At 42.6% G+C, this 17762-nt stretch overlaps 1 protein-coding gene across 3 annotated transcripts in view; it reads left to right on the forward strand.

The window, feature by feature from the left end:
• The window catches only part of GRM1 (glutamate metabotropic receptor 1), a 312878-nt gene extending 297954 nt beyond the window's left edge, over positions 1-14924 (forward strand). The window contains exons 10-11 of one of the 3 annotated variants that reach the window (XM_061624056.1): positions 797-799; positions 2422-2482. In XM_061624056.1, coding sequence (XP_061480040.1) covers positions 797-799; positions 2422-2482 — 64 coding nt within the window. Of the gene's footprint in view, positions 1-796; positions 800-2421; positions 2483-14053 lie in introns of those variants that run through there. The other 2 variants (XM_061624053.1, XM_061624055.1) reach the window with 2 other exon arrangements.
• The last annotated feature ends 2838 nt before the right edge of the window (positions 14925-17762 follow it).

The raw sequence follows: 17762 nt of genomic DNA on the forward strand, positions 1-17762 counted from the left end.
GACGCAATAGAGGCAGCAAAGAATTCCCTCTTTGCTGTCTTTATTGCCACTTGGTAGGCAGTTATTGCTGCTCTAACCAGCATCCAATCGTCTTCAGTGCGAGATTTCCGCCACCGGCGCTCAAGTCGTCTCACCTCCTGTCTCAGACCCCGCAACCGTGGTGTATACCAGGGTGCTGTCTGAGTTCTATTCAGGGGGAGAGGACGTTTCGGAGCCACCTGATCCAAAGCCCCAGTGATCTCCCTATTCCACTCCATCACCAGGTTTTCCACCGGGGAACCTTCAGTCAGCTCCAAATCACCCAGCGCATTCAGGAATCCCTGAGGTTCCATCAGGCGTCTGGGGCGGACCATCCTAATAGGTCCCTGTCCCCTGCGGAGGGTTTCTGGCATCGAGAGATCTATATTCACCAGATAGTGATCTGACCATGACACAGGGTTAGAAGAAACAGCCCCCATTTTCAGAGCACTTCCCTCCCCTCCCGAGACAAACACAAGGTCAATCGCATGACCAGCTACATGGGTGGGCCCTGTATTAGTAAGGTGCAGATCCCATGAAGTCATGGTTTCAATGAAATCCCGAGGGGCTCCCATGAGGGCAGTCTCGGCGTGTACGTTAAAGTCCCCCACAACCAATAGGTTGGGGGAAAGCAACCGCACACCCAAGACCACCTCGAGCACCTCGGTTAGGGAGTCTGCTGTGCAGCGGGGTGGGCGGTACACAAGCAGAATCCCCAAACTGCCCTTTGGGCCCAACCTCCAGTACATGCAATCAACAAACTTGGTCTCATGGAGAGGGGGTCTGGCGAAAACCAAAGATCCCCGATAGATGACTGCCACTCCCCCTCCCCGCCTACCAATCCTCGGCTGCTGTGCATATTGGAAACCGGCTGTATCAGTTTCCGGAGCCTTATGATAGATAGATAGATAGATAGATAGATAGATAGATAGATAGATAGATAGATAGATAGATAGATAGATAGATAGATAGATAGACGGACGGACGGACGGACGGACGGACGGACGGACGGACGGACGGACGGACGGACGGACGGACGGACGGACAGACAGACAGACAGACAGACAGACAGACAGACATTAACATCAAAAGCAAAAAAAAGGTAGAAATGGGGTGAGGGGAGAGAAACAAGACTTAGATATTCTTTCCATCACCCCTACAGTTTGGTGCATTTTTGTCCACAAACTCCTAAGCTTACCCACTGAAACAATAAACTGGTCCATTTCTAAAGTTACATATTTATCTATGTATTTTCACAAATAATATAACTTGTAAAGCAGTGAGCAGCCTACCATTGTGGCAAAAAATGGACTGGCAATTCTTTTCTAGCAGCTCTGTAAAGGAAGCACAGAATATTTATGAGCATTCCATAACATCACACCAGCTCAGCCTGTAGCTGGGTTGGGGACTCACAAACTGTCAGGTAAGTGCAAGCCTGAGTTGACTTCAGGCACTTTCTTTCCCCCCCTCATGTTCCTGTGACACTTTTGATGGTGGCATAAGTGCTATTTTATCAGTAAATATCCTATACTTTGTCATCTCCCTCATTATTATGGCCCCAAATGACACCCATGCTGAGAGCCTGAGTATGGGACATAGAATAAACAATATTTAGAAGAGCAAATTATGGCAATGTCTTTTTTTTTTAAGTAGGGCCTATGCTATGAAAAGAGCTATCAGCAATCCCAGAAGAGTATATGTGCACTCCGGAAGTCACTGGGCAAGGAAACTTCCATACATCATGCAAATTCCTATATGAATGTGGCATGTAGATCCACCTTGCAAATAAATTCACAAAGGTTACTAGCCCACAGTTACCCCCACATGTTAATTAATTAGTTACTACTGACAATCAGTAGTCCAGGGGAAGAAAAGGACTGACTCTTTTTCCCATTTCTTAGATTGCTCAGAAGGTATTCTTACCACAGGCAACTAGATAAATAGCTAATTAGAAGCTACTTTAAGCATGACCGAGAGGCATTTCCGCTCATTCACAGCACCACTATCAGCTAGAGGTTATATTTCATTTAGATTTCTTTCCTGCTCTTCCATAGAAAGCTTAGGAGGACAACAATTATATTTTTATCTTATGGTAGCCCCACGATAGTGCAGGAAGTTTTGCTAAGGATGCTAGTGAAGTGCCCAATCCATGGAGAGTGGGGATTTCCACCTTGCTGTCCCCTATTAAAAACAACAAGCAAATCAGTAGGCAAAGAAGAAAGGAATGACACAAAGAGAACGTGGTATAGAGAACCACTTCAGGAATGCAGACCTGGAGAAGGCATCTGAAGAGGCACAAAGAAGGCTGGACGTAGGAACAAGCACCCGACTGAGTGGTACAACTGCCATGAATGTGCATGTGGATAACCACTCACTGGGTGTCTTTTTCTTTTCAATCCTCAGGAAGAGGCAGCCAGAATTCTCGCCCACCAGCCAGTGTCCGTCGGCACATGTGCAGCTTTGAAAAACCCCAAACTGCAGTGAATGTGTAAGAGAAGCTGCATGACAAACAGTGGTGTTTGTTGTTATTTTTCTTTTTACCCATTGCTTTCTCTTTCTCATGACTTTTCTAATTTCTGATAATGGGACAAATGTGGTGCATGCCATTAATGATGGAACAGTTGCTTATGTGTCCCATTTTTCACACTGCCTTGACTCTTGCTTGTCCATATATTATTCAAAGGACATGGTGGAATAAGTTTTGAAAGAGACTTTCCTGCTTCCACTGTTGTCACTTCACCATCTGCTGACAGAATTGCAAAACCAAAACAAAAATACAAACTTTTTTGTTTGTTTAATCCCCACTCTTTGGCCAGCCCTGTTTCCCCTGTACACAGTTTGCATGGAGTTGAAACAATTCTGCCTACTTTCAATGACAGTTTTACATTTTCTCTAGCAGCAGCTGCATCTTTGTTGTGTCCAGTACTTCTTCTGGGCAGCCTGGTTGGTAAACTTTAGTTGCACATCAGGGTTTTTTTCACAAGACACTGGTTTGGCGGAGTGTACGAAGCACAGCTTGACCATTTGGTATCTCTTGCTGGCCACACAGGAATTTTGAAAGAAAAACATTAAAGGAACGAAATGGAAGATTTTAATTACTACTTTAAAAAGTAATAATTAAACCCAGCTCATTTTTCCCCCTTTCCATTATGGAAAAATAGGTTTACAGATTAGTTGGTGCTGAAAGTCACAGATCTGGGGCTGATTAATACCATTTAATAAGTAGAATTATGTTAGGAAAAAGGAGGGGGAAACATTCATTATTGTAGAAGTATGTTTCCTAACCTGCTCGTGGTAAGAAAGTGGGAGACAATTGTTTAAATATAAAGATGGAGCTAATAGTGGAGAGGTATCAGCATTATTCTGGTTAGGAAATTTAACACAGAGAAGGCCGTGGCACAGACAAAAGTAGTGAGAACATGAACAAAGTATAGATAGCAATATAAGACAGAAGCGGTGAAATAGCAGTTAGCCAAGACAAAGAGACTCCACCTGTACAGTGGTCTCCTCAATGTTTTAACAGAGTTGCCACCACTGAATTTTATTTGAAGCAAATGTTCAGTTTCCTACTCAGACAAAACATTCAAGGGATATGGAAGGAAAAAACCCATATTAGGCATTCCTGCCTAGGAGCCCTAGAAACATGCAAATAATTATTGACTAACAAGCTGTATTGTTGGCAACATTAGCCTCTCACTTCCACCAGATGTCCTGTTGGGAGTCCAAGCCTTGTGAAGAACCTCTTTGTGCAGTTGGCAAATATCTAGGCTCTGGAGTTACCACAAAATTTAACCTAAAGCAACATTCTGAATTTGCAGCTTAGGAGAAACCTGGATGTTTAAAATCTAAACTTGAGAGCAATGGTGGGGAACCTATGGTCCTCCTGATGTTGCTAGACTACAACTCCCATCATCTCTCACAGCTGCCCATACTGGCTAGGGTTGATGGGAGATGGAGTCCATCAACATCTGGAGGACCACAGATTCCCCACCACCACTGTTTTAGAGGGAAGCAAAAAGAGTTTCAGCAAGGATAGCAAAATCCCTCAGGGCTGGGAAATTTATGCTACAATCCCATCCCCACTCAAGTCGCAGAAAGCCAACTGCTAACTGTTAGAGCCATACGACAATGGAACCAATTACTTAGGAAGGTGGTGGACTCTCCAACACTGGAGGCATTCAAGAGGCAGTTGGACAATCACCTGTCGGGGATGCTTTAATTTGGATTCCTGCATTGAGCAGGGGGTTGGACTCGATGGCCTTATAGGCCCCTTCCAATTTTATAATTCTATAATACTATGACTTACCTGGGAGGAAGGCCCACTGAATTCAATAGAATTTATTTCTATGGTTGGGATTGTGCTGCTAATCTCTGAATCAAACTGACTACTCAAAAAGCAAGTTGTACACCCAAGTTTTAAAAAGTGTACAGCTGAAAGTCCAACAAGCTCTCTTATACAGTTTTTTTAAATAAATATTTGATATACATATTTCTGACACAGTATGAATGAAACATGATTTGGAATATTTACTGGCAGCTTATAGTAAAATGTCATTTTTAGAAACTTACATATAATTTACACTACCTAACTGTTACTGCAATACGAAACTCATCTATATAGGGTACAAATCCAGATACCATGCTTCTGAGCAAGGTAAATTAAAACATGATTTGCTAGGAAGCAAGTCTTGATGAATTTCATCTAAGGACAACTATATTCCGTAACAGAATTTCATTTCTGCCATTATCTCATAAATCCATTAGGATTTCCTACCTCAAAGCATGGATCTATTACAAACAAATTAAATTCATCAAAGCAGTCTTATTAAAATGGAAATTAAAAGTGTGTTAGTTCCGTGTGCTTCATGCAGGTAGGTTTTCTGTTCATTTTTATATGTATTAGTCTGTATAGTAATTCAAAAATCTTTTATAGGGTAATGTGTATTGTCTTCCATTCTTTACATATATATGCAACCTAGTCATACAAGTCCTATGGAGAATCTGTAGTCAAATTGCCCATATTAAGCATATCTCATTAAACTGGATGTTGTGTCAGATTTAAACTTGAACCTTGCTTCATTTTCTTAAATGGATAAGTTTCCAATACCACAAATTAAAAAGAGGCAGTTCTCTCAACTGTCCCTGCCAGATAAACCCACTTAAGTACCCATTGTAAAGACTCCAGCTTTCCACAAAGATGCTGGAACTGGACCTTCCATCCAACATTTATTTTATGTCTTGAGTTTTCATAACTCAGGATTCCTTAGTGATTCAAAAGAGAAACAGCTGATCTCCAAACCATGTAATCATAGTGCTCCTGGGACAGACTATAAGATTTATCTAGTCCACCCTTCACCAATCTGTTGCCTTCCAGATGTTTTGGAGTACAACTCCCATCAGCCCCAGCCAGCATGACCATGCCGGCTGAGGCTAATGGATGTTTCAGTCCAAAAGTCTGCATTTGGTAAAGTCTGATCCCATCAAAAATCTCAGCACCTGCAAGGCACATCCATCCATCAGTACTTTGGTCCATTGATCCCTCTAGCTCAGTATTGTCTACTCTGACTGGCATAGGGTCCCAACAGAGATCTTTCCAGTCCTGCTATCTAATATCCTTTTAGGTGGAGTATGGGGAACTTAACCAGGAACTTTCTGCATGCACCAAAGAATACATTTTATCATTGGGTTCTCACCCTTCCTCATCCTGGTTCCTCCTTAACTCTCCCCAAGGCCCTCCAAAATTGTAGAGCACTGGCTTTTAAAGACTCATTTTCTGAGAGCAAAACCCTGCTTCACCTGCTTCCTAATACAAGACAGATTGCCTGTGCCACCAATCTCCTTAGCATCAATACTTTTAGGACTCTCTATGCCATAGTGCCTGAGTTCTGCTTAAGATCTTGTGTGCACCTTGTTTTAAGTTGATGTGGTGTTGATTCTCATTGTTCACAGTGCCTTTGTACCTGATGTACCAGTCTTCTGGATGCTGCCTTATTATTAGCATATCCTGTTTCTAAAACATTTGGGTTGTTCCAGGGCAACTAGCCATAGTTGTGATTTACCTTCCATTATCCTAGCTTCTCTCCCCATGTTTCTATAATCTTTTTACACAGACACACTGAATTGTGTATTCATAGGTATCAATGATGTCTGCATTTCTGTTTTATTACATTTTTCATCTTAGTGATTACTGAGACTGAATTTGTCCAATGAAACAGTGCATCTGTACTCATCATAACTGGGAAAGGCAACTTGTCTTCTCGACCCTTGCTTTTTGGCTTATTAAAGCTTGCTGAGGGGGTACAACCAAGTGGATCCATGATGTGGTCAATGCATCTTTGCAAGAGGGAGTGGTCCCAGCTGCCCTGAAAGAAGCGGTGATCTGACCACTCCTGAAAAAGCCCACCCTGGACCCATTGGTTTGTGACAACTACTGCCCAGATGCAAATACTCCCTTTTTAGGGAAAGTGATCAAGAGGGTTGGCACAGCAATTACAAATACTCTTGGATGAAACAGACCTGGCTATGGGACTAAATCAACCTTGGTCGCCCTGATGGATGACCTTTATCAGGAGAAAGACAGAGGGAGTGCGACCTTGTTATTCTTGCTTGATCTCTCGGCAGCTTTTGATACCATTAACCGAGGTATCCTCCTGACTGAGTGAGATTTGTATCAGTGGCACTGTTTTACAGTGGTTCCGATCTACCTCCAGGGTCGTTTTCAGAAAATAGCAATGGGTGATTGCCTTTCAGCCCCTTGGCTGTTGTGCTGTGGAGTGCCGCAGGGTATCATCTTGTCCTCAACATCTATATGGGGGCGGTCATTGGAAGATTTACGACAAGGTGTCAGCAGTACTCTGATGATACCCAGCTCTATTTCTCTGTAACGTCTGAATCAGGAGAGGCTGTGTAAGCCCTGAACCAGTGCCTGGACTTGGTAGTGGACTGGATGAGGTCCAATAAAGTAAATCTGAATCCTAGCAAGATGGAGGTGCTGTGGGTTGGTGGTTCCTGAACTTGTATAATTGGTCAATTGCCTGCTTTGGATGGGGTCGTACTCCCTCTGAAAGAGCAGGTTTGTAGTCTGGAGATGCTCCTGGATCCATCTTTGTTGCGAGAGGCCCAGGTGACCTCAGTTGCTAGGAGTGCCTTTTCCCAGTTTTGGCTGGTAAGATAGCTGCACCCATTCTGGACCGGGATAGCAAGACCACTGTTGTCCATGCACTGGTAACCTCCAGGCTGGATTACTGTAATGCACTCTATGTGGGGCTGCCCTTAAGGCTGGTCCAGAAACTGCTGCTGGTGCAAAATGCAGCGGTGCGACTGCTCACTGGGGCAGGGTATTGCCAACATGTCACCCTGCTGCTGAAAGAATTGCACTAGCTGTCCATTAGCTACTGGGCCAAGTTCAAGGTTCTGGTGTACAAAGTCCTATACAGCTTGAGACTAGGATACCTGAAAGATCATCTTACCCGATATACCCAGTCGATTACTATGCTTTGCAGATACCATCTTAACAGAAGGTCTGTTCTATACAACATAGGAAATGGATCTTTAGTGTAGTGGCACTTACCCTTTGGAATTCCCTCCCCTTAAATATTAGACAGGCACTATCTCTGTCATTTTCCGGCATCTACTGAAGACCTTCCTCTTTACCAGCCTTTTAAGTAGAGACCTTATCCCAGTCTGTGTCTGTGTTGGAATTGCTTTTTAAGAGGTTTTTTAAGTCTTTTAAAAAAGATTTTTTAAATATGTTTTGTTTTAATATGTTTTTATGTTATGTTTTTAAAGATGTTTCATTTTAATATATTTTAGAGTCTGTTTTCTTGATGTTTTAGAGTGTTTTCAGTGTTTATATTTGCCCCCATGGGCTCCTACATGTGTGTTGGATATTCTTTAAATGTATGGAGTGGATCTGCCCTACACACAGTACACATGAAAGATTATCTCAGAGATTGTATTCATGGTACATCAGGCTTTTAGAAAATATATGAATACAGCAGTCCTGTGCAATACCTCTCTAGCACTCTTGTACAAGCCTCAGGTAAATGTCACTCTTGCACAAGACCTTAATATTTTTTAAAAGCCAAATGGATATGGATATTGTTCCCCGCCCCCCCCCAAACCCCCAAAAGCTTCCATTTAGCTTGTTAAGTCTCATAATATTTGCTCTTGAACTCTTGAACACTTTCAGGGATTTTTTTTAAGTTGAGCATGTAGAAGAAAAGAGATACCTGTTTATTAATTTAGAAAAATTTCTATACTGCCAAAACTGAGGGGGGGAAATCATGGTGGCGAGCAGCATAAAATCAACAATAAAATTACATTCTTAAAAAGAATACACAATACATCACAAACCAGAAGATCAGTTTAATATATCAACACAGAAGCCTGGGTTTATGCAGGGACCTAAATATTTGCCTGGTGTTCATTGGGAATACATTCCAGAGGACAGCTGACACCATTGTTTTTAATGGACATACTGTTACTCAAAAGTAATCATTACATCACTACAATTACAATTAATATACTTAAAAAAAACTAGAGTGCCTACAAGGTGCTGCCCTTGGCTGCTGCACAACTAGGTGAGAGCCGGGAAAAGAAGGGGACAGTGATGAGTTAATTTTATCCCGGGGGGGTCAAAGGTCAGCGGAGGTCAAGAAGGGGGAGTGGATGAGGGAGGGGCAGAGGTCACCCTGGAGGTCAGCTAGAGGTCAGCTGGGATTAGATACCATTTCTAAGTGGGGGGGAATTTATTATTATCAATATTATTATTCTATTTGTGATCTTTATTGTGTACTATTTTATTATGTATGTGTTTGCTTTTATTGTAAGCCGCCCTGAGTGCCCTATTATAGGGTAGAAGGATGGGATAGAAATATTTTAAATAAATAAATAAAACTAAGTAGCCTAAAACAACATTAAAAATAAACATACACACACAGAGGTGGTAGAATAATTCTTTTTATCCATAAGATAGCAGTGGTGGTCTCTTCGCTGGTAAGGGAGGCAAGGAGGGAGGCAGAGGCCACTGGTCAGATTTTTGCATGTCAAACCAAGTGCAATCCCATACACACACTCACACACACACTCTCAGCCAGAAAGCATCATCTCTCTCACTCAACCAGCTCCCGGACCCTGCCCTGCCACCAACTGAGACACACCCACGAAAGCACATTTTCCCCTGGAGTGCAAAAAAGTTAAAACACTGCAAATGCAGCAGTAGTAGCCAGGGAGAGCGGCCAAGGCCACTTCCTGCACCAAGTGCAAACACAGTATTCACACACACACACACACGTCTCATCCTCTCACCTCCACAGTTCTTTATCTCCATTCCACTGCTGCATCCTTCTCCTTCATCCACGTCCTTGCTCTCTGGCTCCTTTCTCCCTTCACTCCATTCTTCTTCATCACTGTCCATTTTTTTTACAATTGTTTTCTCCATTCCACTCCCATCTTACTCTCCACCTTCTCCCTCATCACCTCCTAAACACCCACAGAGCCTGAGGGAAGAGCAACTCTGCACAGAAGCCCAGTTTGAGGCACATCATTTCCATCCACAAATCAGAGGAGCAGAAGACTTCCCCTGGTTTCCCCCCCCCGTAACACCCAAAAGTAACGCTGGAAATATAACAATTACTCCTTGTTCTATTAATCAAAATGTAAAGAAATTACCCACTCATTCTTCAAAAAAGTAATAAATTACAAGTAAGTCATTTTTGTAACTAATTACTTTCAAGGTTTGCCCACACACACACACAAATACACACACACACAGCAAGTATAATCTCTGTCACTCAACCACCCTGGACCCTGCCCTGCCACCAACAAAGGCACACCCGCCTAAGCAAACATTTTCCCCCAGGTGCAAAAAAGTTAAAACACTACAAATGCAGCAAAGTAGTCAAGGAGGGCGACGGAGGCCGCTTTGTGTGCCAAGTCCAAACACAGTATTCACACACACACACACACACACACACACACACACACACACACACACCACATGTCGTCGTCTCTCACCTCCACAGTTCTTCATCTCTATTCTGCTGCTGCCTCCTTCTCCTCCTTCATCTGTGTCCTTGCCCTCTGGCTCCTTTCTCCCTCCACTCACTTTTCTCTATCACCACCCCTTTTTTAAACATTTTTTTCTTTTCACTCCACCCTCATCTCACTCTGCACTTCCTCCCTAAACACCTCGCCTCCTAAACACCCACAGAGCATGAGGGAAGAGCAACACAGCGCAGAAGCCCAGTTTGAGGCTCATGATTTTCATCCACAAATCAGAGGAGCAGAAGACTTCCCCTGCTCCTCCCACCAGTAATGCCCAAAAGTAATGCTGGAAACATTACAATTACACCTCAAAAGTAATAAAATTACTCCTCGTTCTATTATAATCAAAATATAAAGAAATTACCCACTCATTCCTCAAAAAATAACAAAGTAAATTGCCCACTCATTCCTCAAATAAATAACAAAGTAGTGTAGTGGTTAGAGTGTTGGACTATGACCTGGGAGACCAGGGTTCAAATCCCCCCACAGCCATGAAGCTCACTGGGTGACCTTGGGCCAGTCACTGCCTCTCAGTCTCAGAGGGAGGCAATGGTAAACCCCCTTTGAATACCTCTTACCATGAAAACCCTAATCACAGGGTCGCCATAAGTTGGAATCAACTTGAAGGCAGTCCATTTCCATTTCCAATTTATTTTTCCTAATAAATTACTTCCATGCCCTGCCCTGTACTAATTATAACATGCACAGGTGGGAGGGTATAATGAAACATGCTGCCAGTTCTCAAAAAAAGCCTTAAAGATTCCATAAAGAAAAATCAGCTTTTTACTAGGGCTGCAAGAGATCTGACTGAGGCCAGGGCTACATTGGGCCTATTTGGAGGGATCTGGGCCTTAGTCGAGTCAGGCTGAGACAGCCCTGGATTGCTATGGGTCAAGTTGGGCTGGGCAACCCAGAGCGAACCAGGGCTGTCGGGGTAGGGCATCTGGCAGGAAGGAAAGGTAGGTGTGTGTAGGAAGAAGGAGAAACTGGGAAAAGGAGGCACCTCTTCGTGGAAGAAAGTAGGTGACTTTCCTGTCTAACCTCTCCTTCCCACTAGCCTCCTCTTCTTCTTGCCTCCTGAAGCAGTACCATACAGAACGGAATCCTTCTTCTTACCAGCTGGTAAGCACAAGGATCCATCCTGTGTGGTATTGGTTGTTTCTCATTCGCAAGTGGCTTCCCTGCATGCAGAGAAGTCACTTACGAAGGAGCAGCATTCTGCAGGATGACATCCTCCCACTTACTAGCTGCGGGGCCCTAGTTCCACCCACCTGCTATCAGTCGGGGGAGGGATGAAAAGGAGATCCAGTGTCTTCTCCTTACCTCGCTCCCCGACCATATTTTTTAACCCTATACTAAATTAAAATAGGGTTTATAAAACCTTTAGCCCCACACTCAAATTTCTTCGGGGATGGATCCAAGGTGGGGCAGGCGATCCCCTGCTTGGAAAAGAGTGGGTCAGCCTGCCCCAGGGCCCACAGGTCGGGGCCACAGGGTGGATCAGAGTGGGGCTGCACACAGCCATACTTTTACTATCGATTCAGTTTGTTGAAAAGCAGACCACTTGTTTTCCCTCGCCCCTAATGGGTAATAAAAACTAGCAGAGAGGGGACTGTCCTATTTGGGCAGGGATAACCTAGCTTCTGTTGTTTGCACTCTGGTAACCTCTAGATTAAATTACTGCAATGCATTATACATGTGGCTGCTTTTGAAGATGGTTCAGAAACTGCAGCTGGTGCAGAATTCCGCAGCCATATTGCTGCCCAGGTAAGATAGTCTGAGCATATAAAACAATTCTGGCAAGACTGCACTGGCTACCATTTAGTTTCCTGCTCAATTCAAAGTGCTGGTTTTGATCTATGAAGTCTTATGAGGCTCAGGACTCCAATACCTCAAGGACTACCTCCTTCCACATGAACCAACCTGGACCCTACATTCATAATCTAAGGCCCTTCGGTGTGTGCCTCTTTTGAGGCAGGTGCAAAGGGTGGCAACATGAGAATGTGCCTTTTCAGTGATGGCACCCCATTTATGGAATGCTTTTCCCATGGAGGCACAGCTAGTGCCATTATTATCTGCTTTTAGGTGCCAGCCAAAAATGTTTCTATGCACCCAAGTTTTTGGCCTTAATCTGGAGGGTATTAGATATATTTGGGACCCTGGGATCTTTTTTGGGGGGGGGGAGGAAGGGTGGGATATAAATTTAATAAATAAAAATTGTGGCCTCTTTTGTGCTCAAATTTTTTAAGTGGGATGGGTTGAGTTAGATCTCCCCTTTTAAAGTTTATAGATGTGCTTTTCATGTTTTTATTTTATTCTAGTTTTTATACTTGGTTTAAATATTTGTTATACTTTGTAAGTTGTCTTGGGTCACTTTCTGTGAAAAAAAGCAGCACATTATTATTATTATTATTATTATTATTATTATTATTATTTAGTTTAAACTTTAGGAAGCTATTCCTTCCATGGGCTATGGAATCCTTTTTCTGGAGGAATGTTGGAATCTCTTCCTTTTTTGCTTTTTCAAAATATTGCATAAAGAACATCAATCAGAAATAGTTTAGGTATAAGGATTTTTGTCATTTCAATATATTACAGTACATGAAACTTAGGATATTATGAACATGAGTGAACTGAACACCTTTTTAACAGTTGTTTTAAAACAGGATAATGGAATAAGTTGGGATTCCATATAATAGCATTGCCTGAGAAGTGTAACAGAGAAAAAGCATAGTAAAAGCTTGGGTGGGAGGACTCAGAAATGTGAAGTGGGTGGTACTTGGGAACATATTCTTAGATATTTTAATGATGGAGAACCAATAACAACTCCTATTGTAAGACCTAAGTATTATGGATTGCATCTGCCAAAGCTCTCATGTAAAGTGAAGTCAGCATTGATTAGAAACTGCCTGCTCCCACAGGAGAACTTTGAAACCAAAATAATTGCAATCGTCCAAAAGTTTCCTAACAAGACATGTGGCTGTAATCAAAAGAGCATCTCCTACTCTGCTCACCACATTCTCCCCATAATGTGTAGTAAAGAGATTGTGAGATGTAATATAATTTACTTTCTAAGTTTCTCCTTCCGCCTTCTGCTTCTGTGGGTGAAAGAGAGTTGGGATAGGGGACCTCAGATCATATGGGATCATATCATGAGCTTATGCTTTACTAAATGCTGCAGAAAGAGAGAAGGAAGAATCACCAGACTTATGATTTTGGCAACAGCCATGAATTTTCTACAACGGGGTTGCCAAACTTTTTGGGCCAGGAGGCATATTCAGAATTTTGAGAAAGTGCCATTGGTGCCAGTCACAAATGGCTGCCATGGAGATATGGCATAACACAAAATGGCAGCTATGGGAGGGGTGGCATAACACAAAATGGCTGTCACATCTAAAATAGCAGAAAGAGAGACAAGGCCACAAAACTGTAGAGGCATAGTCCCCCCATCAGCCCTCCCCACATAGATGGGGCAAAAAGCATCAACAGCAGCCACCAGCAGGTTTGCTTACAGAATGGATTGGAAGGGAGGGTAAGTGCTCAATTCCTGGCTGACATCCAAAGAAATGTGGGCATATTTAAATAAGCATGTCCAATGTAGGAGAGGCCAAGTTAATGGAAGCAGGAACTGGGCAGGAAAAGCAAATAGTCTGGATTTTTGAGTGGATATTTACTGAGTTGTTTCATGAGTGCCACAGGAAATACTGCCAGGCACATTGGCACCTGCAGGTGCTACATTGGCACCCCCTATCCTACCCCATGTTGCCTCACCCATAGCATCTGATGCCAACAGGGAATAATTTGGCTTCCCTTACAAACAGCAACAGCATTTAAGAGAGTTTGCTGTTTCTCATTATAGTATTTGTGGTTGCATCTGAGCAGAGTCAATATTACAGAACACAACTAAGGAATTCTCTAGGAATGTTTTGCTATTGCCGCCTATGTCTTCCTGGTGTAAATGCAAATAAACTGTCTTTTTTATTCATAGTTCTAATGGCAAGTCTGTGTCATGGTCTGAGCCGGGCGGAATACAAGTTCCCAAGGGACAGCATATGTGGCACAGACTCTCGGTGCATGTGAAGAGGAAGGAGCCAGGATGCAATCAGACCGCAGTGATCAAGCCCCTAACTAAAAGCTACCCAGGCCAAGACAAGAGCCTGACTTTTTCAGATATCTGCAGTAAGACTCTGTACAACGTGGTGGAGGAAGAAGAAGGTGAGCCAGTGCGCTTCAGCCAACTAAATAGTCCTTCCATGGTTGTGCATAGGCGAGTGATGGTGACACCTCCACTGCAGGCATCAGCAGAGGAAACCCACCTGTTCTTGTCTGAGCAGAGTCCCAAAAACCTACCACAACCACCACCGAGATCCATTATGGAGCAGCTGCAAGGTGTGGTCAACAAATTTGCTGCTGGCATACCTGACTTCAACTCCGTGATCCCTGCACCCGGTGCTGGGAATGGAGTTAGGCCTATCTATCCTCCATTATTGCAGCAGCAGGTGTTGCCACTCCAAATGGGCACATTCAGCAAAGAGACAGTTTCGCCCCCAGCTGAGGAAGAAGGGGAGGAGGAGGAAGAAGAAGAAAATGAACGATTTAAGCTCATCCAAGAGTACGTGTATGAGCGGCCAGGGAACTTAGAAGAGGATGAAGACGAGGAAGAGGAGCAGGCAACCAGCAAATTGACTCTGGAAGACTCACCAGCACTGACGCCTCCATCTCCTTTTCGAGATTCAGTGGCTTCAGGCAGTTCTGTGCCCAGCTCCCCGGTATCAGAATCAGTGCTTTGCATGCCTCCTATTACAACCTATGCCTCTGTTGTCCTGAGGGATTATAAGCAAACTTCATCAACCCTGTAGAACAGAGATTGTTATGATGAAAGTAAATGGACAATGTCACCACAGCCAGTTTCAGTTTGATGGGGGGGGGAACAGCACAAGCCATGTTAGGGCAAGAGAAGGCAAACCAACATAGTGTTGTGTAAATGAGGGGCAAAAAAAAAAGTGTATCCTGCACTAAATTCATTAGAGGGCTCCAATTCTTTACTTGTGTGTGTGTGTTTTTAAGGAGAAGTATTGTATTGTATTCTAAGTATTGTATTCTGAGAAGCTGGTAGGAATTTTGACAAAGCACAAACCCCAGATACAACTTCTATAGCAAAAACAAAATTTAAAAAGACAGTAAGTACACAACGTTTCACACGCACTGTCACACTCTCTTGGTGACACTTTAATAGGACTCTGCATAACACACCCACAGAGGAGACATTAGCACATCTCTTGATTGTGCATCTTCATTGAATGCAGCAGACTCTAATGCAGCAACATTCACTTTGGAAGGAAGGAAGCAGGAAAGGAAGGAAGGAAGGAAGACTTCTCTGTGTACTGTACACCTAGGTATATCTTTTCTTATGCTTTCTTGGGGGGGGGGGGTGACCTGGACATAACAAGTTGTCATCCAAAGTTTGTGTCAGAGAATCAAAAGTAGCATGTGAGCATACAGTTTATAAGGAACATTTAGAACCTATGGTTTAGAATTACCCCACCCCACCCCTTGTGCTGATTTTTTAAAAGAGACAGAATAAACATAACGAAGACGCAAAAGGGCTGATGATATGAACCAAGGCACAACTTCCTATAGTGCTGAACCTTAGATTTGCCCTTTTGTAGAAGACTGCAAGCCAGATGGCTAAACTGTTAACACTACATTACCTATAGCAAAACAATATTTACCAACTCAATTTTCATAATCTGATTCATCTGCCATGTGGTTACATTGTTTGTGTTACTATGGAAACAGCTACATATGAAATAATTATATATTTTGAGCAACAACTACTACTTTAAAGCAAAAAGCAATTCTTAATCGTGGCTCATTAGATTCATGGTAGAGGCAAGAGGGTGAGTGTATGTTGTGTCTTTGTGTGTGTGTGTATGTATGTAACTGTATAGAATATGTGATGTATAACATCTAATTACTGCCATTGGATGATTGTCCTACAAATATATTATTGATACTTTTATGTTTCAATCATGTTTTATATTGCATTGTTTAAAAATATATTATAGATCTTTGAAGGTTTGTATGCTGTGCTGAAACATTTTTAATAAGCTAGGAGTTCCCTTATAATAGGGTACCTGATCTTGCTGACATTTTTGCCATGTGGAATTATGCTGTTGAAATAACCAGTGCTCCGATAATTTGTTATTTCATGTATTTTAAAACAAATGTGGTTAATAAAGGTTGCATCTCTTTTAGAAATCTTGCACATGCCAGAATTTTTAAAAAAACTGTAAGTGCAAACTTGGAAGACCATTCTAGTTACTTCAGATAACTGAAAGACCTTATCTACTGCAAAGAACTTTCTGTGGTGCTTGAGTGTGGCCTAGCACCTGATTCTGTCCATCATTGTTATTTTTCCTCTCATGTTTTTTGTTTCTCGCATTTTTAGGATTTTGTCTTTCTTCTAGTTTTGTTTTATAATAATGGACAGTAATGATCAGTAATGATCAGTAATGATCATGCTGCTTTTAATAGACTTTAGTCTATTATGTTTCTTTTCATATAAGGGATTGAAATGGAAACCACTTGGAGAATGTATAATGTTGTATCCAATGCTGGCTTTGATTTAGCAGAAAACGCTTGTACACAAAGTGAAAGCATCCAGTTGCAGAGGTCTGGCACCATTTCCCATTCTGTTGTCAAGGATTTCCCATCCTTTAAAAAGCAGCATTTTTGGTCAGGGTTAAATGGGTAGGGTGGACTGGAAACAAGCAAATACCCCCAACTTGTATGAGTGAATTCTACTAAGACAAAGTAGTCCATAGGGCTGTATCCAGAGATACACAAGTGGAAGTATGCTTGTGCAAAGGGACTTTATAGTTCCCTCCTCCTGACATCAGCCCCTCTATGCCCCCTAAAGCCACTCCTGGGGGTCTGGCAAACCTCCAGAACAGCATGGGATGTAACCTATAGTATGTAGGCATGGACAAATCTGTCAATTTCCATTTCTTTCAGTTTCTCATTTGTCATTTAAATTCAGTTCACCATACTTACACATCAGTTTGAGATTGTTATAAGGTCTCATGAATATTCATAATACACACATTTTTGTATGCAATTAAGCCAAACTCACTTAAATTCCATTGATCGTAACAGATTTAATTTAAGCATGACTAAGTCTGGCTCCATCCCAGACAGATTGTGATAAGGACAAAGGGAGGAGGTAATCTCTGAGGTATATTGTCCTTTGGAGGTCAAAACCAGAATAATTCATTATGATCAAAAGCCAATAGGCCAAACTAGATGTGACTTCATTGAAGCAATTAACAATTGCATGAACAGCTTTTTAAAAGTAAATTGCAGGGAAGGGTTGATCCATCTCAGGACTGGATGGGACAGTAGGGGGCTTTTAACTCTTTGCTCCCCTCAAAGACCCACTCCAGGTTGGAGGCCTTGCACCAGACTGGGACTGCAATAAGGGTAATGCCTCCTATCACCAATGCTAGGGTTCCAGTTTGGATTGGGAATCCCATGTTTGTAATTTACTTTTAAAAAGCAATTCATGCAGTGGCTAATTGCATGAACGGGGTGTCACTTAGTTTGGCCCTAAAAGCCAGCACAGATGCTAGAACAGTAAAGTAATGTGCTTGTGGCATCCCATCCCCTCTAAGCCAGCCTTCCCTGACCTAGTGCCT

The sequence above is a fragment of the Rhineura floridana genome, chromosome 4, assembly GCF_030035675.1.
Source record: "Rhineura floridana isolate rRhiFlo1 chromosome 4, rRhiFlo1.hap2, whole genome shotgun sequence".
NCBI lineage: Eukaryota > Metazoa > Chordata > Lepidosauria > Squamata > Rhineuridae > Rhineura > Rhineura floridana.